Source organism: Echiichthys vipera (genome assembly GCF_963691815.1).
Source record: "Echiichthys vipera genome assembly, chromosome: X".
Classification (NCBI taxonomy): domain Eukaryota; kingdom Metazoa; phylum Chordata; class Actinopteri; order Perciformes; family Trachinidae; genus Echiichthys; species Echiichthys vipera.
In genome coordinates this window covers 9,208,786-9,232,302 of record NC_139825.1, presented here as the reverse complement: position 1 = coordinate 9,232,302, position 23,517 = coordinate 9,208,786, and the positions used below count along the sequence as shown (strand labels likewise).

Below are 23,517 nucleotides of genomic sequence, written 5' to 3'. Positions count from 1 at the left end.
GTGGGGAAAACTCAGTGGTTGAGACTGAGTGAACAGGTGCTATATCTTTTGCAAAGAGCAGAAATCTAAATTTAGTTAATTTCCAACAGCAGTGTCCACAGAGAAAACAAATACATCAGTGTAGACCTAAACGTCAAACTCAGACATGTTCATTTTCCCAAGCAGAGATTTATAATGTGACAGTGTTAAAAAAAAAAGTGCTGAGCTTCAAGGAAGTCAGTACAACAATGAGCACTTGCGCTTTGAATTATTCAGGTTGAAATCAAATCACAGCAGGACTTCCCACAATCTTGAAGTTCACTACCTGAGGATTTCTCTTCACAGTGAATCCATTATGGTTTGTTAAATGAGCAGTGAGAGTGTGACAGATTACTGAACAACGCTTCCACCCTGACACCCAGTGCTGGCTTGGAGTACTGCGTAATTGCTTTGAATGAAACCTCACCACGATTTAGAAACACTATTTTATTCCAATGATTCACACAGTTTATTTGACAGAAAAGTCGAAACCCTCGCTCGTTAACCCACCTGTGCTTCCACAACATGATATCACAAAATAAAATGAAAAAAGAATATTCAGACCGAGATGAAAACTGGTACCATCTACTGATGCTTTGGATGTCAAACAAAGATGGTTACAGTGTTTTGGATACTTTAGCAAATTGTTAGTTTGATTGTCTAATTGATTTGAGCACTTATGATTTGTGATATCTGCAGCGTCTTACTAACTCCACCTTTCACTTTGTTTTCATTCAACCACCCACAGAGAACACCTTGTACAAAAAAAAAGTAAAATATAGACACCACAGAGACACAGTCACAGCTGCTGTGTGATCACAGCTCCTCTTTGCCGTTCTGAGAGTCTGAGGCTGACTGAGCTTTGGCTTTTTTTGAGTCCTTCTTCACATCAACCTTTACTGTCTTTTGTGCAGCTGGTTTTGCGTCCTTTTTGGATGCCTGCTTGGCTTGTGTTTTCTGTTTTCCAGCAGTAGGTTTGACTTTGTCTGCCGTCTTGGTCTTGGCTTGGTCTCCAGCTCTGGCCAGTGTTTTAGGAGCAGCTTTGGCTTTAGTGCTTGTTTTTGTCTTGCTTACTTGTTTCGCCTCTACTTTGTCCTTTGGCAAGTCAACTGTTTTTTCAGCCTGCGTGCCTGCTGGTGCATCCGGCTCCTGCTCTACTGCTTTATTGTCTTGCTTATCGTCCGTTTTTTCCTGATCAACCCATGCAGGAGGTTCTGGTGTTGGTGTTTGTGTTGGTTGGGGCTCTGAGGTTTCACTCGCCTCCTTTTTGATGAACTCCGCATTCACAGGGGTAGAAAACATCTTCAGCATATCCTGAGCTTGGATTCTCTCCTGTAGGACAGAGAAATAAACATTTAAGGGAAAAGAGAATTCAACATCAGCCAGTTAAGAATAAAAATGTAAAGACCAGAGGCAGACAAAAACACATCTATACATACTGGATTTGTTTCATGATGAGGATGTTTGTAGAAAACTAGACACTAGCTACTGTGAAAATGTTCTTAAACATAAAGATATTAACCTCTTCCGATCCTGCTCTCTTTTTCTTAGAACCTTTTCAGTTTTTATGGGGGACAGTGGATATTTATGGTAAACAGCAGGTCAACAGTAGATGCCACATAGAAGTGGCAAACATCAGCAGTCTCTGTCAAGTTCTTGTAGTCATAGGTCTGTAATAAACATTGTTTTTGGTTAGACGCCTATTCAATGTTGACGGATTAGAGTATAAGAGCTTGGGACCTTATGATATCAGTTCATGATTCCCATTCCCTTCTATTATGTCTCATTAGTTGTTGAAGCAATGTTTACAGTTTGTTATAAAGTTTTTGTGTTAAATTTAACCATTTGTTACCACACAAGAATTTATTTTGAAGAATGGTCAAAAATCCCTTCAAATCCCATATTAAGACACCCAGACCTTGAGGAACACCAGAGAAAAATACATGATGTGATTAGGGATAATTTGGAGATTTCAGTAAGATCTGAATTTTTCTGACATTGGATGGAGAGCACTTCTGTTCTGGACACTGTTCAGAAATCCCCTCATTGTGAATATCCATAGGAAAACCATCCATTCTCTTAATACTCTAGGTCTCTAGTTTGTGGTTGTAAATTTTCATGTGTACAACAGCTCATTCTACACAAAAAAAAGCTCTCACTACCATGAAATGGCTATTGGGGACTAACATCACCACACATGAATTCAATTGGGCTCATTGAACCCGCGAGCCAGACCCAATTTATGATTTCAACACTGTTTATGGACTCCAGTATGCATAAATATGACAATACTCCATTTTAGAAAAGGCCAAAATAACGTGTGTGTAATCTATGAGACGAACTGCATGTTTTTGCCCCAAACTGTCTGGATAATTATAAAATGGACATGTCTATAAAGGGGTGACTTGTGGGTGCTTAGAGAATGCACTTACATTCAGATATCTTTGGGTCAGAGCTCTAACCTGACTCCGCCAGATGGGTTGATTCGCATTTGCTCAGCATATCCATCTGGGAACTGTCGTCTGGAGATATTTTTGTTAGGGGTGAAAACTCTGTTTGCTGATTGAATAAACCATCTGTCTATCACCACCTATGTTGGCGATACAGTGCCTACAGAAAGTCATGATACCCTTTTGAAATAGTCCCTTTTTTGTTTTACAGCCTGAAATGATAATACATAAAAATATGTGATTTTCGAGCGTGATTTACACATTATGCCTTACAACATTCTAGTGAAATTGTTTTTTTTTATAATTTCTGAAAATTAATAAAAAAATGAAAAACTAGAATAGCAGGGTTGGAAAAGTGATGAGTCCCCAGCTGTAATACTTTGTGGAGGAGCCTTTTGCATTAATTACAGCCATCAGTCTGTTTGGATATGTATCTACCAACTTTGTGCACCTAGATTGGGAAATATTTCCCCATTCTACCTACCCCATATTCTGTGGTGAGCGATGATGGACTGCACTCTTCAAGTCCATCCACAGATGTTCTGTAGGATTCAGGTCAGGGCTCTGACTAGGCCACTCTAGGACATTCACCTTCCTGTCCTTTAGCCACTGTGTTGTTTTTATGGAGGTGTGTTTTGGGTCGTTGTCATACCACCTGCCCATTTTCAATCGTCTAACAAAGGGCTGCAGGTTTTCCTCAAGAATTTGGGTGTACTTGGCAGCATCCATTTTCCCTTCAATCCTGACCAACTGCCCAGTCCCTGCTGAAGAGAAACAAGCCCACAACATAATGCTGCCACCACCATGCTTCACTGTAGGGATGGGGTGTTTCTCAGTGTTACCATGCTCTACTAGGAGAGGAATCCTCAAAGAACAGCTGATTTTATTCTGAAGTAAAATCAAAAACACCACAATTGATGTCAGGTGGAGACCAATTAACTTGGTGTGTAATCTGGAAGGTGACTGGTTAAACCTGAGAATGTTTATAATAGTTATTCTAAAGGGACTCATCACTTTTTATCTAGTTTTCATTTTTTATTAATTTTCAGAAAATTTGAGGAAAACTATTTCACTTGAATGTTGTAAGGCAAAATGTGTAAATCACGCTACGATAATATATATTTATTTAATGCATTATCATGTCAGGCTGTAAAACAAAAAAAGTGACTATTTCAAAAGGGTATCATGACATTCTAAAGGCACTGTAGACGGGCCAAATCAACCAATCAGATCAACGAAGCGTATGACGTACTAACAGAGCATACAGGTAAAGCTCAGAAAGTAAACATGTCAGTAAAGGATATTTGCATCTTTTCCTCCAAGAAAATCCTCCAGTGCCATCTTTTGTTCTTCTTTCAGAGAAGCAATTCTCTCTAATTCTGATGAAACTTGCTCGATAGCTGCGCTCATCTCATTCAAAGAAGCAGCCATGTTGTTTACACTGAACAGTCTCTTATCGTTGCATCACACTTAAACCCTCCTCACAACCAACGCTGATTGGACGTTCACTTGGCAAGGGCTCCAAATTTTCTCCATCGCACGTTACCAGACTTAGTAAAATACAATGGAGTTTGCGAGATCACAATGGTCTCACGAAGCTATCAGAGCTCAATGGACCCCTTTTAAAATTGCCATGCTAATTTCATCCTTGTTAAAATGTAGTAACTTTGGAGAGTTATTTAGCTTTTGTTCTGAAAAGCTAGCAGGGGTGTCAAAGTGATCCAGTAAAGAGCCACCTCTGAATTACGTAAGTCGAGTCAGGTGTGTTCTTGCTCGGTGGGAATAAAAACCTGCAGCCACAGTGGCCCTTTACCGAATCACTTTGACACAATCTTGTTTCAGATGATACCAACATCTTCATTATAGCATTAATACTGAGTCAACTACAGCCTCTGAAAGACAAAAAGCCGGCCAAGGATGCCAGTCCCGATTAAGAGTGGAAGAGGTTAAAGTTTAAATGGTACACCATATTACATCATTCAAGCTTTGACCCTTTTAATAAGGAATGATGAAAAGAATAATACAACCTCAAAACCGTTGAATTACTCTGAGATATTAGCAGGGAGAGTTTTAAAGCTGTCAAAAGCATTGGCACATTTATATTGCCACTTGAATTCAAGTGTACAGCATAAAATCAGTGAATTTAATTGAATTTACTTACTATTAACAGAAAAAACCCTATAATTGCCTAGTTCTGCTGATGTTAGTCCACAGAGGATGGTCCGTACCTTTTCCTCATGAGCTGGATCCATGGTGAACCACAGTGCCACTGCACACCTCTGACCCTTGGTGACGGCTCTGACACCATGGGGGTTGTCCTTCCCCGCTCCGAACCCGATCACGCGACCGCACTGTGGACGCAACTCGGCCTGAAGTAGTGCAAAGATAAAGAACATAAAATAAAATATCACACGGTGGTGTGGTGGTCAGCACAGTCGCCTCACAACAAGAGGGTTCCCAGTTAGAATCCCTTCTGTGTGGAGTTTGCATGTTCTCCCCGTGTCTACGTGGGTTTTCTCCGGTTTCCTCCCACAATCCCCACATGTTAGGTTAATTGATTAATGTCTGTCTCTATTTGTCCTCTATGTGCCCTGCGATAGACTGGCCCACCTCACGCCCGATGTCAGCTGGGATCGGCTCCAGCGACCCCGAAAGGGACAAGCGGTTGAAGATGAGATGAATAAACAGGGCTCAACATTAATTTTCATATCACTAATGCAGCAAATATTAAAATGTATTTATTTTGGGGTGCACGTTATGCTGTTGGCTGTCCCTGTTTTTTAGATTTTAAAAGCAGTTTTACAATTTTACAATTTATTATTGTTCATATTTATACGGTGAAAAAGAATTATGGAAAGAAAGGCTGAATGTTTACCGTGACTGTTTTAGCATCCAACTCAGTGAAAATGAACTCCCCTCCCTCAAAGTCATTGTTCAGATAAAGGATGGCACTGCAGGGAAGACACATTGGGATGTTATGTTAGTGCTCATCAGGGTTGTCTGGCTGAAGGATAAACTCTGTATTGTACTTGTGTGTTTGCTACCTGTAGTCTCTGTGTGTGTATGCAGGAGGTTCCTTTATACACTCGTTAAGCTCAGACACCAGTAGACAGTTGTCCACATGGACAGGGTGACTAAGGTCCTCACGGCCCTCCTGCTTCTCTGAATAAACAGCAGTGAAGAGAGAAGTTGGAATAGTCATACCACTCTCACCTGCCAGGAGCACTGATCCACATTCTTTTTAGCAAACATGGACTCTGCTCTCATTAACCTGGCTACCAGCAGCAGACAGCTGTTTTCAGCAAACATGCTTTGATACACAACTGTATACACCTAAATAGCACCAAACAACAATGTTATCAGCTAGCGGGTGAACATAGTGGAGTACTTAGCAGCTATAGACTGACAGATAACTTTATCTGGAGTTGGTTTACCTTTAAAAAAAGTAATTAAAAAAAAAAAATGGACTTAGGACTCAACAGATCTATCTAACATAACATTAAAATCATCTTCTGAATGAATTTTAAAAAGGCAGCAGTTGATTCTCTTTCAAAGACACAACGCCAGCAAACTGTCCCTGCTGGACTTACCATCGATGGCGGAGCGACAGACCAGGTGGGAGTAGGAGAAGTAGAGCGGAGCGTCCAGACGGAAGTACGACTCCAACACCTTCCTTACCTTCTCGCTGAGGTCGAAGAACAGACGAGCACTCTTCAGTGGAACCGCCCCTTCCTGTCCGAGCTGCAGGATGTGGAAACAAAAATGAAACCAACACAGGTCAAAATCTTTAAATATGACAAATTGCATGTAAAGTTCCAATTCATTTACATTGCTATGTTTAAAATGTATCCTTTAAAATTATGTATTATGACAGCAGACCTTCAGAGCCTTCAGGACAGTGACTCCCTGGAACATCTCACTGGGGGAGTGGGGGGATGGGCGCCCCCTGTAGCCGTCACCCTTCAGAGCAGCTGCCTGGGAAATATGCATAACATCAACACTGACATGATGGGCTGACACACAAAATTAAGACATAGACATAAGACTCAAACACGCTACAACGTAGAGTCCAAACTGCAGACTCTTTTTTGTATTGGTTGTATATTATCCACTAGGCACTAGGTTGCACTACCAAAACAAGTCCCACACAACTTTTGTTTTCATGGCACTAAAGTTAATTAAATAAGTTGTGAGCAACGTCGTTCTTTAGGTAACTTACATTGGAGAGGCGGTACAGCTCCCTGCACTCATCATCACTGATCACCCCATCCAGGAGCACCCGCTGAGAGCCGTTCAGCTGGCTGGACGTCATGGTCACCTTGATGTCATCATAAAGAGTACCACCTAGAGGAGAAAGGTCACCGCATCAATGAGAGGAAAGGTTTGACTTTCAAAGACCAGAACTTTGATTTTCTCAGGTACTGTAGTTAAGTTTAGTGTTTACTGCAGTTCGTTTACATTTTGTTTATGTTTATGTCAATAAATGCACCCCCATCTCACCAACATCTGGTTCACTAGTTATCTGAGTGAAGTCACCTTCACCTTCCTGCGGCGCTACTATCATGGCAATTTCTGAAGAATCCTTCTTTTTCTCCTCAACCAGAGTCTCAATCTCCTTCATTAGGTTTCCTATTTCCTCTGTGATCCTTGCTGCAGTCTCTCTGTCAGCTCTGAGACACACAGATAGGTAGAAAGACATCACTTTAACAATACATTTATTCTACACAAATGTGTTTGTGGTGGTGTCTTCAATCTTACTTCTGCTTGTCTCTCAGTTTCTTAGGCATGACATCTTCAGGAGTCCATGTATCCTGAGTACAAAATGACATTGAAGTCAAATACCGACACATCAAATGTGAAAGATAACAAATTATTTCTTCACTCACTGGATCTATAAAGGTGATTCCGAAGGCTTCATATCCAAAGTAGAGCAGCTCTTTTTCAAGTATGGACTGCTGAATGTACTGTTTCACCACCTGGAAGTAAAAAAAAAACAATTGCAGGTCCATGTGTAGAAAACAGTGGGGCATTAAATAATCTCTGGTTCTGAGCGGCCTCTACAGGTGTCAGGCTCAACACAGCACTCATAAAACATATAGCAGCTCTCTCCTGTTGTCCCTTCCCTCTCCGTCTTTTTGATGTGGGGCCTGTAATTGTGCCTAAACTTTACATAGCATCTAATCAGAATCAGAATCAGCGGCAGGAGGCTGTAGTTGTCATTCAAAAACCAATACTGGAAGACTCACAGGGCGGATTCAAGGCGCTAGTTAACCAGTTGACGCATTAAAAAAAAACTTTAGATTTCCGGCAATGACGGGCTTTTGGTCGCTGTTTTTCTGCCCATTCAAATTGCTGAATGGGACAAAAAACAGGTGAAGAGGGCAGGCTAGTGACAACTGCGCAGGTCACATGGGACATTAGGGCGACAGAAACTTAATGTTGGCCCGGCTTTGACCAATGGTTGGCTTGGTTTGCCCCTGACTTTAAACCCTAACCAGGTCATAGTTGTCAAAGTAGGAAAAGCACAGGTGGCCGACCTATTGAAGAAACTCAGCCATGACATTGTGAACTATATAGCAGGGCCCTGAAAACAAAGTAGCTCAGCCATCATTCATTTGACAATTCACACCCACTGCTGCTCATGCTTTTTCTGCTGTGACATGTCAACGTGTCTACTGTGTAGGTGACTATGAAAAATACAATATAGAATGCAAATACTCTGAACAACTGCCAACCATAAATAGTATCAAAAGGCATGTTTCCATTAGTAATGGCTGCTGGGAAAGTTTCAGGGCACTCCCTCTCAAAGGGCCATTCACTAGCCATGTTTCCATTCAAAAAGAAGGCCCCAGAGGGATTTATGGTGACGTGCCACTCCGAAATGCAGAATAGTTGCACTTTTGATTCAGTATGAATTACGTCAACTTATGTACAGGTAACATGAAAGAAAACACTCCATCTTTAATATTTGAGGCCCTGTTAAAGTGTGTGTGTGTGTGTGTGTGTGTGTGTGTGTGTGTGTGTGTGTGTGTGTGTGTGTGTGTGTGTGTGTGTGTGTGTGTGTGTGTGTTTGAGAGTGAATGGGAGAGAGAGGGAGCATGCAGCAAAGGGCCACAGGTCAGAATCCAACCCAGCCGCTGCAGCACCCATTTTAACAAGTCTGTGCAAAGATGTTCGTGCACTGATCATTTTCTGCGCTGTGTTCTAATACACCACTGTATAAAAGTGTCTACTCTACTTCGTCGTGTTGTGGTGGCGTCTGTACGATCACACGTCACATCCCGCTGAGAGCTACATCCAATCAACAACCGGGTATATCTCAGGGGAGAAAAACGGCCCTGCTCTCCCCCAGGGTAAAAAAAACGGCTGCTAAAACGGCAGCCCGAGCGACTCACATGCAAATTAGGGGCATTTTGGCTAGATAGACCCACCTCATTCAGGGTATTCGGGCCTAATGGAAATGTACCTAAAAGTGAAGTTTTTTATTCAAACTAAATGTGTTTTGAGTAGGTTTAGGGAATTAGTCATAAAGACATTTCAAATTATTTTGTGAACTTTCATTATTTTGGAAAGTACAATAACTAATAAGTATAAATGTATAATCATGCAGGAAACAGCATGCACTTGGTTTAAAGGTTGTCACCCTCTCCTACAGGCTTGGACTGTTTTTATTCCAAAACTGAGCACAGACTGTAGAGTGAGTGGAGACGTAAAAGCTGGAAATCACAGAACCATTCATCATTATTAGTATTGATCAATCACCCTATTAACCCACTATAAATACTGTAGAGTATGGACATTTATAGCCAGGGGCAGTAAAAATGTTCTTTCAAAGGCAGCAGACATTTATGTGCTTTAGATTACCATCAGTGCTTTTTTTATGCCTCTTTAGTGCTCTTGAGTACATTTGAGTGCTAATGGAGGCTCATTATGGATTAAGATATAACACTGCTAAAAATAACTGCACTCACAAAGTGCTTTGGACATAAGTCTCTAATAAATACAGTGTGAGTTCAAGCAGCTGTACCTGTCTGGCTGATATAGTTTGTGCCTTGTCTTCACCCAGCATGACAGAATAATAAGCCAGGTTCTGCTTCATCACCTCATCATCAGGGTGGAACAACAGGAAGGTCTTAGCACACTCTATAGCCTGCTCATACTTCTCACCTGCAGAAAGGGAACACAAGGAGAAGGGTCATACAAATATTCTGCTACAGTTGCATTATGGGAAGTGTAGGCAGGATCAAGTGATTATGGAATTTAAGGCTCTAGTAAAAATGCAATCTAAGCATAGACTGTATAAAAAATGGACGTAGCCTCTCCGTCGGGCCTGTTCTACCAACTTGATCATCCTCGCCTCTGGGAGTCACAATCTTGTCAGACTTTGACTTCTCCTCATTTCCTCTTACCAAAAAAGGGCATTGATTTGACGTTGGGGGGAGGAAGATACGACCATCTGGCTCACGTATACCCCCGAAGAGAAGTTAGGGCCAGGGGCTAGCTGCCACTCAAGAGGCTGTGCCCCTAATTATTCATAAAAATAAACTTTAACCTCCAATAAAATAAAAACTAGCCTGGTACAAAAAAAAATCAATGCCCTCAGTGTTGTCATGGAGATATGACCTAAACATACAGACATTAAAAAAGTTTAATTATGCTGTGAAAATGGCCTGTTTAATATGGGGGTCAATGAGAAACTGCTCTATTGTGCAAACTGCTCCTACTGGACACTCAGAGAACTGCAGTTTTGCACTTCAGTATTAGATCAACCAGGAAGTCGCTGTGGGGGGGGGCTTGGTTCTAACATACTAGTCACACTAAGTATGATGTAAAATTGAGTATGTACTGTGATATGTAACTGGGGTCAAACTGTGAAACCATGCATAGCTGATTAAATATGAATCAAGATTCTGCTCTTAAAGCTACTGTATTGTCTATTGCTTTCATTTTCAGAAACATATTTTAGTGTACTGCTTAACTGTAAAATGAGAAGGTTTGTCCAGCCAGCCAGTGGCCGGGGCTTGGTTTTGGCTCGACTCAATCACAAACTCTCTCATTTTACAGTTAAACAATACACTAAAATATGTTTCGATTCAGTTTCCCTCAGCCGTCTTATAAAAACTAAACTATACGCTTCAGACTTCAAACATCTCTGGAGTGCTGTCAGTCTTCTACTATGTTTTCATTGAAGAAAAACAAACCCATGTTGCTGCACCTGCTTCAACCTGCCAACTTTGGTTGATGCTTGACAGTATTTACTGTGAGTTTTTCAAAGTGTGGTATTCACACAGGATTTTAATGATGATTACAAATTAAAATGGTAACACTAACCATTGGTAATTTAACCTCGGTTTATCATTAATTCAGTAGTCACCTGAGTCATCACACCTTGTACTTCATAAAAACCCAACCTCTGTCCTCTAATATTCAACAATTATATGTGGCCATATGCATAATGAGACTGTAAATCTCTGTAGATTTAGACGTTAATTGCACTTCCATTACAGTCAAGGAAAGTGGATAGTCTAAATACATAGGAGAAAGGGCTGTTGGACTCACTGTTGTAGTAGGAGAACTGCAGGTAGTTGAAATGCGCGGGGAGGAAGTCCTCAAAGGGCTTGTCTTTGCCAGCAGTTGAGGCCAACTCTACTGCACAGTGCTGCTTACAGTTCAGTACCTGCATGTAGTGGTCTGACACACACACAAACACGTTTAGGAAAATGTACAGCAAATTCTATCATATGCACAAACTTACAGATGTAGCATCTCACCTGTCATGGTCTGAAACAGGTCAGCACTGTACTCCATATAGTTGTAGCCGTCATAGTTGTAGGCTCCCTCACACAGCGCTCTGCACTCCTTATCAGCAGTGAAGTACTCATCAACAGCCAGTTTGAAGTGATCAGCCGCCAGGCCGAATGAGTCGTCGCTGTAGTAACTCTTCCCCAGCAGGAATTCGGCCTTAGGAGAGAAAAAGTGGGCGTCCGATAAAGTGGCTTATGGTCATCGTTACATCTCTCATCTCATCTCATCTTCATCCGCTTATCCGGGATCGGCCACATTAACCAGCTCTAACTGGGGGATCCCGAGGCGTTCCCAGGCCAGTGTGGAGATATAATCTCTCCACCTAGTCCTGGGTCTTCCCCGAGGCCTCCTCCCAGCTGGACGTGCCTGGAACACCTCCCTAGGGAGGCACCCAGGGGGCATCCTTACTAGATGCCCGAACGACCTCAACTGGCTCCTTTCAACGCTAAGGAGCAGCGGCTCTACTCCCTCCTGAGAAAACCCATTTCGGCCGCTTGTACCCGCAACCTCGTTCTTTCGGTCATGACCCAGCTTTCATGACCATAGGTGAGGGTAGGAACGAAGATTGACCGGTAGATCGAGAGCTTTGCCTTCCGGCTCAGCTCTCTTTTCGTCACAACGGTGTGGTAGAGCGACTGCAACACCGCCCCCGCTGCTCCGATTCTCCGGCCAAACTCACGCTCCATCGTCCCCTCACTCGTGAACATGATCCTGAGGTACTTGAACTCCTTCACTTGGGGTAAGGACTCATTCCCTACCTGGAGTAAGCAATCCACCGGTTTCCTGCTAAGAGCCATGGCCTCAGATTAAGAGATGCTGATCCTCATCCCAGCCGTTTCACACTCGGCTGCGAACCGATCCAGTGAGTGCTGAAAGTCACTGACCGACGATGTCATCAGGACCACATCATCTGCGAAAAGCAGAGACGAGATCCTCAGCCCACCGAACTGCAACCCCTCCCCACCACGACTACGCCTTGATATCCTGTCCATGAAAATCACGAACAGGATTGGTGACAAAGCGCACCCCTGGCGGAGGCCAACCCCCACCGGAAACGAATCCGACTTACTCCCGAGGATCCGGACACAGCTCTCGCTTTGGGTGTACAGAGATTGGATGGCCCACAGAAGTGACCCCCTGACCCCATACTCCCGCAGCACCTCCCACATTATCTCCCGAGGAACCCGGTCATATGCCTTCTCCAGATCCACAAAACACATGTAGACTGGATGAGCATACTCCCAGGCCCCCTCCAGGATCCTTGCAAGAGTGAAAAGCTGGTCCGTTGTTCCACGTCCAGGACGGAATCCACATTGTTCCTCTTCAATCTGAGGTTCGACTATAGGACGAACCCTCCTTTCCAGCACCTTGGAGTAGACTTTACCAGGGAGACCAAGTAGTGTGATACCCCTGTAATTGGCACACACCCTCTGGTCCCCCTTTTTAAAAAGAGGAACCACCACCCCGGTCTGCCACTCCCTTGGCACTGTCCCAGCCTTCCACGCAATGTTGAAGAGGCGTGTCAACCAAGACAGCTCCTCCCAACCCAAAGCTTTCAGCATTTCTGGACGAATCTCATCAACCCCTGGGGCTTTGCCACTGTGGAGTTGTTTGACTACCTCAGTGACTTCCGCCAGGGATATTGACAATGTTTTCCCATCAGCCTCCAGCTCTGCCTCTACAAAAGAGGGCGTGATAGTCGGATTAAGGAGTTCCTCAAAGTACTACTTCCACTGCCCGATTACCTCATCGGCTGAGGTCACCAGCGTCCCGTCTTTACTGTAAACAGCTTGGACGGTTCCCCGTTTCCCCCTCCTGAGATGTCGAATGGTTTTCCAGAAGCACCTTGGTGACGCCTGAAAGTCCTTCTCCATCGCTTCTCCGAACTCCTCCTACACCCGCTGCTTTGCCTCTGACACAGCAGAGGCTTCAGCCCTTCTGGCCTGTCGGTACCTTGGAACTGCCTCCGGAGTCTTCTGGGATAGCATATCCCGGAAGGCCTCCTTCTTCAGTCGGACAACTTCCCTGACCACCGGTGTCCACCACGGTGCTCGAGGGTTACCACCCCTTGAGGCACTTAAGACCTTGAGGCCACAGCTCACTGCTGCAGCTTCAGCAATGGAAGCTTTGAACATTGCCCACTCCGGTTCAATGCCCCCAACCTTCACAGGGATGCCAGAAAAGCTCCGCCGGAGGTGTGAGTTGAAGATCTCTCGGACAGGGGCCTCCTCCAGACGTTCCCAGTTCACCCGCATTACTCGTTTGGGCTTACCTGGTCCGTCCAGAATCTTCCCCCATCCTCTGATCCAACTCATCACCAGATGGTGATCAGTTGACAGCTCTGCCCCTCTCTTCACCCGATTGTCCAAAACATACGGCCTCAGATCAGATGATACGATCACAAAATCGATCATCGACCTTTGGCCTAGGGTGCTCTGGTACCACGTACACTTATGAGCATCCTTATGTTCGAACATAGTGTTAGTTATAGATAATCCGTGACTAGCACAGAGGTCTAATAACTGACGACCACTCGGATTTAGATCAGGTGGGCCGTTCCTCCCAATCACGCCTCTCCAGGTGTCTCCATCATTGCCCACGTGGGCGTTGAAGTCTCCCAGCAAAACTATGGAGACCCCTACCGGAGCCCCATGCAGGACTCCATTCAGGGTCTCCAAGAAGGCCGAATACTCTGAACTGCTGTTTGGTGCATATGCACAAACAACAGTCAGAGTTTTCCACCCTACCACCCGCAGGCGTAAGGAGGCGACCCTCTCGTCCACCGGGGTGAACTCCAGCACCGCGGTGCTCAGCCGGGGGTTTGTGAGTATCCCCACACCCGCCCGGCGCCTCATACCCTGGGCAACTCCAGAGAAGAATAGTGTCCAACCCCTATCCAGGAGTACTGTTCCAGAACCGAGACTGTGTGTGGAGGTATGCCCCACCAGATCTAACTGGTAGCGCTCCACCTCCCGCACAAGCTCCGGCTCCTTCCCCGACAGAGAGGTGACATTCCACGTCCTAAGAGCCAGCTTCTGCTGCCCGGGTCTGGTCCGTCGAGCCCCTCACGTTCATTGCCACCCGTGCAGCAGCTCACCCGACCCAAGTGGTTCCTCCTGTGAGTGGTGGGCCCACAGGATGGAGAGGAGGGAGGTGCCACGTCACTTTTTCGGGCTGTGCCCGGCCGGGCTCCGTGGCAAACCCGGCCACCAGGCGCTCGCCGGCGAGCCCTCCGTCTGGGCCTGGCTCCAGACGGGGGCCCCGGGCTTCCTCCGGGCAGGGTCTCTCTTCCTCTTCGTTGTTTGTCCATTGAGTCTTTGTGAACCATTCTTAGTCCGGCCCCTCGCCTGAGACCACTTTGCCATGGGAGACCCTACCAGGAGCACTAGGCTCAAGACAACACAGCCCTCAGGTTCACAGGACCACACAAACCTCTCCACCACGATATGGTGATGGTTCCCGGAAACGGTCATCGTTACTGTGGTGCAATATTGTGTATTTATACTAGTGCCATGACATATACAAGTGTCCTTTTCTAGGTAATAGCAACGTCATGACAAAGTGCCCAGCAGGTTATTCAAAAAACTTGTCTGGGTTATCTCACACTTGTATAAAGCTGCCTGCATTCACATCCAGTCAGTCACCCTCTAAAGAACACCCTCGAGACTAAGACATCAAAAAGGTCAAAGTCATCAGAGGGCAAGTTTTTAACGTCTCTCCTGAGTGATCCAATCACTGTCAGTACATCTGTTCTCACCTGGCTGCAGAATGCATCTCCATTTGCCCCTTGAGTGACCACTTGTGATCGGATATCAATCCCCTGCTTTATATGCAATGGTCAGAACATTTCTCTCTTACAAATAGTGGTTTGTGTGTAATACATTCAGATTTTATTTTATGAACGTAAAATAAGGATGGGCAGGACAGTAGAGAGAAGGACATTTTTAAAACTCACTTTTAAAACTGTGTTCAGCCCTCAGTAGTGGCTTAGTAGTGACTACCTGAAACTATGTTGTTTGGTATCATCTGCGTCACTTTTTCTTCTTATGAGAAGAGCAATGTCTGTAATAACATTGTACACATTCAGAAATTTGGGTCCAATTTATGGACCTAAAAACAAAAAAGTTAATTGTCTACTGGCAGCCCTGGGGACTATGCTGCCGATGACAGCTGCCTTTCTAGGCAACCACGATTCATAAAAGGAATTCTTCTTCTTCATAGAGCTCCAGAGAGCCGGGGATACAAGCTAAATACAAAGACAACCAAAAGACACAGAGCTACCTATACGGCAATTCACCATGAGGTCACCACAATAATATTCGTTCTTCCTGGTGGCAAAAGCAAAAGTGAGAAAATGTCTCCACAAACACGATGATGGAGGTTTGGTTTCCAGTCTGCCCTGTTGGAAGAGGCTCCTCCTCCACCAGGCAGTCTTGCGGTCTTCTCTGTAGCACTAGAACTTTTAACCACATCCACACCTTTTGCTGTATATCAGGCGGCTCAACCCCAAACACAGCACATCTTCGTTTTTTTTACTGTGTAACTCTGTTTAAAGTAGCCAGCTGGTCAGCTTCAGGTCAGTGGAAGCTGCTTGCGTTCTGCCACCCGAATGTGTCTTGATGCTGTTTACAAACATTCTGAAATGCACTATAGTTCAGGCGTCATAGTAGTAGGCAGTCCACCAATGTGGCTCAGGACACATTCATGTACAAACTGCCAAAAGTGGCCACATGCATCCACCTTAGAGGGATGGCTACTTGGGCTCAAGCCCCGGATGTTTTTGCCAAAGCCCTGAATGTTTACAGTAGTTGGAAAAAGCTCAACACGGTTTATGTCAGTCTCCCTCCCCTGACTGCACCAGAGTCTGAAGTGTAGCCTTCCTGCAGTACTGCAGTCACACAGACAGGCAGCAGCAGCGGAAAATAACCTGCGTTCATAGCCTGTCCTCCTCTCTGATTCTGTTTCCTGTGCTGATCCTGGGTTCAAATCAAGATCACAAAGCAGGTTAAAAAAACTCTGAGTCTAACCCTGAACTCTGAGTTGATCTACTCTGAGATAGGAAACTCTGAGTTTTTGGTTCCAGAACAGCTGATTTGCGTTAGTTTTATCAACTCGGAGTAGTTTAACCAGGAGTTAAGCGCGTGCACCACAAGTATAAAAAGACAGCATCAATGGAGCCCTGATTCGTAGAGTCACCCTGGCAACGGGGAAGAGGCGTGCTACGCTACCCCTGGAATTGGAAATATTAATGCGCTCATACAGTGAGTTTGAGCATGTTTTTCACCGTAAGTGTAACACCACTGCAGCAGCAAAAGAGAGGGAGACGGCGTGGGGGAACATTGCTGCTCGGGTCAATGCGTAAGTTTAAATGTAGTCCTGTTGCAATCACAATAATATCACAGGGGGAACTGCTAGAGTGGTAGTCTATTAGTTTATTTCATTTAGGTGCATTCCCACGAGGGAGAAGCGCACTTGGCAGCAGCTTAAGATGAAACATAAAAACATTGTTCAAACAGGTAAAACATCGGCACAATCTCATGGTGACGCCTCATTTTGAACATGTTTTACATTATAAAGTAAATATTACTGTAAGTGGCTGTTTTATATTTGTATAAAAAACTCCCATTTGCAAAAAACGCAGCGCAACACAGTATCTGCTGGGATGTGAGAGAATGACTTTGGTTGTTAATGTTGGAAATGTAAGGACGGATGAGGTTGTGTATGTAAATGATGGACTGTGACATGAAACGGTGTTGTGCCGTATTCAGCACCCCTGCCGTGAAATGCACCCCCTCGCATTATAGGTGATATTCTGGATCAGAAGGCTGTTGTTTCCACCTATAGGAGTAGCTTATATACAGGTAACCACATTAAAAGCACACACTTGAACCTATCAATTGCAAGAAAAGCTGGGATTATATTTAGGAAACGCTGAGTCAAATACATTCAACTTGCTCAAAAGATCCATTGAATTCATTTTGTAATTATGGCTGCAGTTTATTTCCACAGAACATACAAAAAGGTGTTGTTTTGTGTTCGCTATTATCCAAGTTTGTGACTTTAAACTCTTTAAAATAGTTTAAAGACTGTAAGTAACCAGTGTTCTGGCCGTAGTGGGTTACCAGAATATATATATACATATATATATATATATATACATAACTACCGGTACTCCTATAGGTGGAAACAACAGCCTTCTGATCCAGAATATCACCTATAATGCGAGGGGGTGCATTTCACGGCATGGGTGCTGAATACGGCACAACAACTACGGTACCGCTGGAATTGCAAGGACGTCTATGCGCGGTCTGATAATCATCTCCCGACGAATATTTAATTCTCTGCGCAGAAATGCTGCACCTTCATCCACGGGATCATTATCAAAAGGACATGCCATGGTAGTGGAAATAGTCGCCACCTAATATAACTTCTAATGTCGGACAGACAACAGAACCATACTACGCCAAAACTCGCCTGCTGACTGAGTGAATGAGGAAATCAAACACCGTGTGCGGCTGAAAGAGGGCGGAGACAGAGAGAAACTCGAGGTTTGCTGAGAAAAACCTGGTCCTGACCAGATTAGGTTCAGAGAGCATGTTACCATGGTAACTGACCGAGAGTTTAAGTTACCTCTCTTTGTGAAACAGGCTAGAGTTACCCCTCTCTCTCTGGTTTGAGTTACCTCCCTTTGTGAAACGGAAAACTCAGAGTTTCCCTCATTTCAGGGTTAACAGACTCAGAGTTTTCACTAGACCTGCTTTGTGAAACGGACCCCTGTTCGATCTGTCAGATGGACATAGCTGCACATAAAAGATGATGGACAATTTTTTTCTCTGCAGCGGCGCAAGGACCCACCAGCAACGCCAATGCCGGCGCAGATGTTACAGGTCTGTGGATTTTTAGATTAACACTCGGTGTGTGACAAGTTACGGACTAATAAAGTTATAGTTGTTTTTTTTACTTTTTATAGTGTGTTGCATCTGCTGAAAAAAGAAAATATGAAACAAAAAAGGTGTCAAACTGATCATAAGCCTTATATTCAAATAAAAACGATCCTGCAGTGCATGTAATCCTGATTGACATCTGATAAACTTCAGAGCTGAAAAACAAACAAACAAGAAGTTAATTTTATTCTTTTCCATTTGATGCTGGTTGGCACCTCTACTGTCTTTCGTGCTCTGTCCTTCACTCCGTTCTTCTAAACTCAGTGTCATCTCTTGGGTTCAGAAGTCATTTTTGCTTCACTATCCACTCCTTTCCTTTCCAGCATTAGTTTGATATCTTCAGTACAAGACTGTGCTCTAAACGTATGTCATCTCTTAAAGAGAAACTGAGAAAACATAACACAGGAGATGAAACTAAGTTTAGAGCAGAGTCTTGTACTGAAGATATCAAACTAATGCTGGGAAGGAACGGAGTGGACAGTGAAGTAATAATGACTTGACACGAGATGAAGAGGAGTTTAGAAGAGTATATGTAAGAGAATAAAATTAACTTCTTGTTGGTTTGTTTTTCAGTTCTGAAGTTTATGAGATGTCAATCAGGATTACATGCACTGCAAGATATTTTTTATTTGAATATAATGCTTATGATCAGTTTTAACACCTATTTTCTGTATCAGCAATAAAAATAATAAAAAATAAATAAAAAACAGAACTTTGCGCATACATCGTTCCTCCCTCTGGGCTAAGCCTCGGAACTCCCATAATCCTAGATCCGCCCCTGCTTGGTGCATTCACACCTGTAGTTAAAGCTGTCCACTTGTGACTGAGTCACTCAGGCCTGAACAGGTCTGAGAAGGCCCTTGTTCTCACCATATGTGGCCTTGCCTCCAAATCTTTGAAGTCCTCTGGCTGTACCCCTGCCATCATCCTGTAGTACTCCAGGTTCTGTTTCATCTCTATGTGATCTGGGTTGGCCTGGAAGAATGTGTTGGCAGCTGCCACTGCCTTGGCCAGCTTGTTGATCTGAAAAAACACAGTCGGTTCAGCTCATCCTCTCTGATTGAAGGTGTGTTAATTAGTAAACCCCCTCAAACACTACAGACCGTATTTGACATGACTGTTAACTCCTGCCGTGTGATAGAGTCTATCCAATTAATGATTTTTTTTATCAACTTGGGTCATTGCAAGAAACTATAAACACAAAATTGATTGACTGATATATTACCATTCAAATGTTTGTTTGTTTATTTGTTTTTTTAATGCAAGAAATAGGCAACATAGTTTGATCAGCCCTGTCTAGTTTGACAGTTTGATCTTCAGTTTGAGTTACTTTAGCCGGAAAAACCGCACTTAACGGATGTGCAGACTGTGGAAATTTGTCTGAATGGGAGAGGGGCCAGACCTATCTGCCAGGACTAATGAAACACGAGTTTGGCAGATTCTTCTGGATGATGTGGAACTTGAGTGAAAGAACCAGCAGGGAAAGTTTGAATTGTGCCAACAAAATGTGGAGCTACAAATTACCTTTGGATACTGATGGGCTAGTTGCGCTACAGATGCTAACACTCCTGTCCATATACATGACTGTGGTGACCATTCTGACAGGGACACAACTGCCGGACAAAGAGGAGAAGACATCCTACCAAAGAACATTTTCATCAAGAATAATGCTGTTCCAAGAGTGGAGACACTTGCTGCAGACAGAGTGGAGGTAGGCTAATGCTATTAGCTAAAGTTACTGTGTTGATCTGCATCACCAGCTACACACCAAAGCATGGCAGGAGAACAGAAGCATCTCCATCTTTCCATAATACAGTCAGACACTTCTGATAACAAATCGAACCTGTCAGAGTAAAAACTAATGCTTTTAGTGGACGTATGTTGATAGTGCACAATTGGCCCATTCATTCACATTATAGCCCAGTTTGTGGCTGCAGGGCTCTCACCCAATACAAGACCAGTTTCAAAAACTGCTGTTCCCATGCGTCACTTAGACACAAATATATTTAGATTAGTGAGCAGTAAACTAGTTTAGAGCTTTACTCAAAATGATCTGATCAACAGGAGTTTTGTCTCTCTGCGTTGTGTTTTCCCTGTGTTTTTTTGCTGAATCCTGTATGTATGGTGACAATGATGTTATATTATTATTATTATTATTATTATTATTATTATTATTATATACAAATGTGTTGTAGAAATACAGTATTTTTGCTCTCACATATTTTAGTGGCAGATTCAAATTCTGTATATATATATTTTTCAATGTTGCTGCTTTCAAGTTCTGTCTGAGGGTAGTATTTTTGATTATACAAATGAATTGAAGTAAATATGAAAAAGTTCCCTTGACAAAGACAACAATATTGAATATCAAATCATTTCATATAACTGTCTATATTTGCCCATCTCACTGTACACCTAAAGTACTCCAGTGTGCCATTATCTGCCGCTTTTGTCTTTGGCGAGTATGAGTTTATCAGGAGCATTTGAAAGCAGCACTTTGGGCCTTTAAACCGCTGGATCACAAAAACTCCGCAGAAGCTGACTCCACCTTAAGACGTGGCACGGCTGTGTTGGTTTTGGGGGGTTGGGACATTTGCGGTATCCAAATCCACATCAGCTCGGAGACCATGCTTCAATGAGATCTTAACTCAAATGTTCTAAGTTTTTTACTTTGTTGTGGGCCTGCATGCTTAGTATAAACTTCAGGTTAAACTGGACGACACGTATAATAGAGCAGCACTGACAATAGAACGTACTTTGCTGACTTACATACCTTAAAGTATGCGACTTGCAAGTAATTATATGGGGTCCTTTTTCTGAACTCCAGCTCCACTTCTTCAGTGACTTGATGCAGAGTTGGTGAGCCCAGTTTCTCAGTCTCGCAAGAGTTTACACAGTCTGCCCGTTTCAGGATTTTCTGGAAGAAGCCCAGGTCCTCCAGAGACCCGGCCCCCGGTATGGGAACTTCCATGCCGGACAGACGATCGTCGAAAGCGGTCTGGTTTGCGCAGATGAGCCGGCACTGAGCCTTCACGTTACGGACTGTAGCTTTGTTCCTAAGCGCCTTCTCCATGTTCAGGATAACGGTGAGCCAGTCTCCCTTATAGTAGGCTTCCACCGCAGTGTCGAAGAGGAAATCATAGGGCTCCAAGACGAAGTGAGTGCTCACATCGGTGCCCGAAGTGCACAGTGCAATAAAGTTAATAAGGCCGGAAAATAGTTGCACATAACGGATATTCATGGTGCTAAAATGCCAGGACTCTGCGGTGGGACAGGAGCCTGGACCAGAGGAGCCGGTAGAGACTAGAAAGAGGTGTGACGTCTTTCTACGACAGATACACGTCTGGAGGTGGAGTTTGCACAGTTGAGCCTCTGCTAACACCACCCACAGCCCCCTAATCCTACAGATACACAAGAAGCCTAGCCTACAGTATAGCCTGTCATTATTATAATGCCAGATTGAACGGTCCTACTGTGGAATGTTGAATTGGCTATTGTAAAATGTTATCAGTATAACTATCAGCTGAACTAAAAATCTTCATCATCATCCTCATCTTGATCATCAAAATATGGTGGTCCTGACGTGCAATTCAAAATAGCAAACAGAAAACCACGACAGCAAATATTTAATCACAATAAAACATAGGAAGACACAACAAATAAAAAAACACAACAACTAATCATAAAACACAACAACAAAGAATCATAAAACACAACAACTAAATATAAAACACAACAACTAAACATAACAACAAATAAAAACACAAAACAAAACACAACAAAGAATCATAAAACAACTAAATATAAAACACAACAACTGAACATAAAACACAACAACAAATCGGAAAGCACAACAAAGAATCATAAAACAACAACTAAATATAAAACACAAAAACTAAACATAAAACACAACAAACAAATACAAAAACACAACTAAATATAAAACAAAACACAACAACAAATAGGAAAACACAACAACTAATGATAAAACACAACAACTAATAGGAAAACAACAAAAAAATCATAAAAAACAACAACTAATGATAAAACACAATAGGAAAACACAACAAAGATTCATAAAACACAACAACTAAATATAAAACACAACAACTAATGATAAAACAACATCAAATAGGAAAACACAACAACTAATCATAAAACACAACAACTAATAGGAAAACAACAACTAATCATAAAACACAACAACTAATAGGAAAACACAACAAAGAATCGTAAAACACAACAAAGAATCGTAAAACACAACAACTAAATATAAAACAACAACAAATTTTAAAAAAAACTAAATATAAAACACAACTAATAGGAAAACAAAACAACTAAACATAAAACACATCAACAAATAGGAAAACACAACAACTAATAATAAAACACAACTACTAAATATAAAACACAACAACTAAACATAAAACACAACAACAAATAGGAAAACAAAACTAATGATAAAACAAAACAACTAATAGGAAAACACAATAACACAGGAAAAAACAACGACAAACAGGACTGTGTTGAACAGGACACACAACAACTAATCATAAAACACAACAACAAATAGGAAAACACAACAACTAATCATAATACACAACAACTAAACATAAAACAAATAGGAAAACACAACAACAAAATATAAAACAAAACAATTAAACATAAAACACAGCAACTCATCATAAAACACAACAAATAGGAAAACACAACAACGAATAGGAAAACACGACAACAAATAGGAAAACGCAACAACAAATCGTAGAACACAACAACTAAACATAAATCAAAACAACTAAATATAAAACAAAACAATTAAACATAAAACACAGCAACTAATGATAAAACACAACAACAAATAGGAAAACAACAACTAATCATAAAACACAACAGCTAATCATGAAAAACACAACTAATCACAAAACACAACAAATAATGATAAAACACAACAACAAATAGGAAAACACAACAATTAATCATAAAACACAACAACTAAATATAAAACACAACAACAAATAAAAAACAACTAAATATAAAACAAAACATAAAACACAACAACAAATAGGAAAACACAACAACTAAAAAGGAAACCAAAACAACTAAATATAAAACAACAACTAAACATAACACAACAACTAAATATAAAACACAACAACAAATAAAAAACACAACAACTAATCGGAAAACACAACAAAAAAATCATAACACAACAACCAACAGGAAAACACAACAACTCGTAAAAAAAACACAACTAATCATAAAACAACAACAAATAGGAAAACACAACTAATCATAAAACA

At 42.5% G+C, this 23,517-nt stretch overlaps 1 protein-coding gene across 3 annotated transcripts; it reads right to left on the bottom strand.

Moving 5' to 3' along the window:
* Window positions 1-477: 477 nt before the first annotated feature.
* On the bottom strand, window positions 478-21,509 carry p3h1 (prolyl 3-hydroxylase 1). Of its 3 annotated transcripts, none has more exons than XM_083938793.1 (15): window positions 20,991-21,509; window positions 19,088-19,240; window positions 11,240-11,429; window positions 11,028-11,159; window positions 9,496-9,635; window positions 7,355-7,444; window positions 7,227-7,279; window positions 6,969-7,138; window positions 6,688-6,812; window positions 6,348-6,443; window positions 6,059-6,209; window positions 5,513-5,630; window positions 5,344-5,419; window positions 4,697-4,837; window positions 478-1,350 (listed from the first exon to the last, which is right to left on the bottom strand). In XM_083938793.1, exons 1-15 carry the CDS (start codon window positions 21,456-21,458, stop codon window positions 835-837), a joined length of 2,619 nt encoding a protein of 872 aa, XP_083794919.1. In that variant the 5' UTR covers window positions 21,459-21,509; the 3' UTR covers window positions 478-834. The 3 variants fall into 3 exon arrangements, with proteins under 3 accessions (XP_083794919.1, XP_083794921.1, XP_083794920.1); XM_083938795.1 differs by having other exon boundaries at window positions 478-1,345; window positions 4,746-4,837; XM_083938794.1 differs by having other exon boundaries at window positions 7,005-7,138.
* Window positions 21,510-23,517: the final 2,008 nt, after the last annotated feature.

Bases quoted from the DNA above. Each gene is read 5' to 3' on its own strand.
- p3h1 (XM_083938793.1), bottom strand. From the start codon at position 21,458: ATGAATATCCGTTATGTGCAACTATTTTCCGGCCTTATTAACTTTATT. The intron at 7,280-7,354 runs GTGAGTGAAGAA...TTTTGTACTCAG, and splicing joins GAATCACCTTTATAGATCCA to GATACATGGACTCCTGAAGA. The intron at 4,838-5,343 runs GTAAACATTCAG...GCACTACTTCAG, and splicing joins TGGATGCTAAAACAGTCACG to GCCGAGTTGCGTCCACAGTG.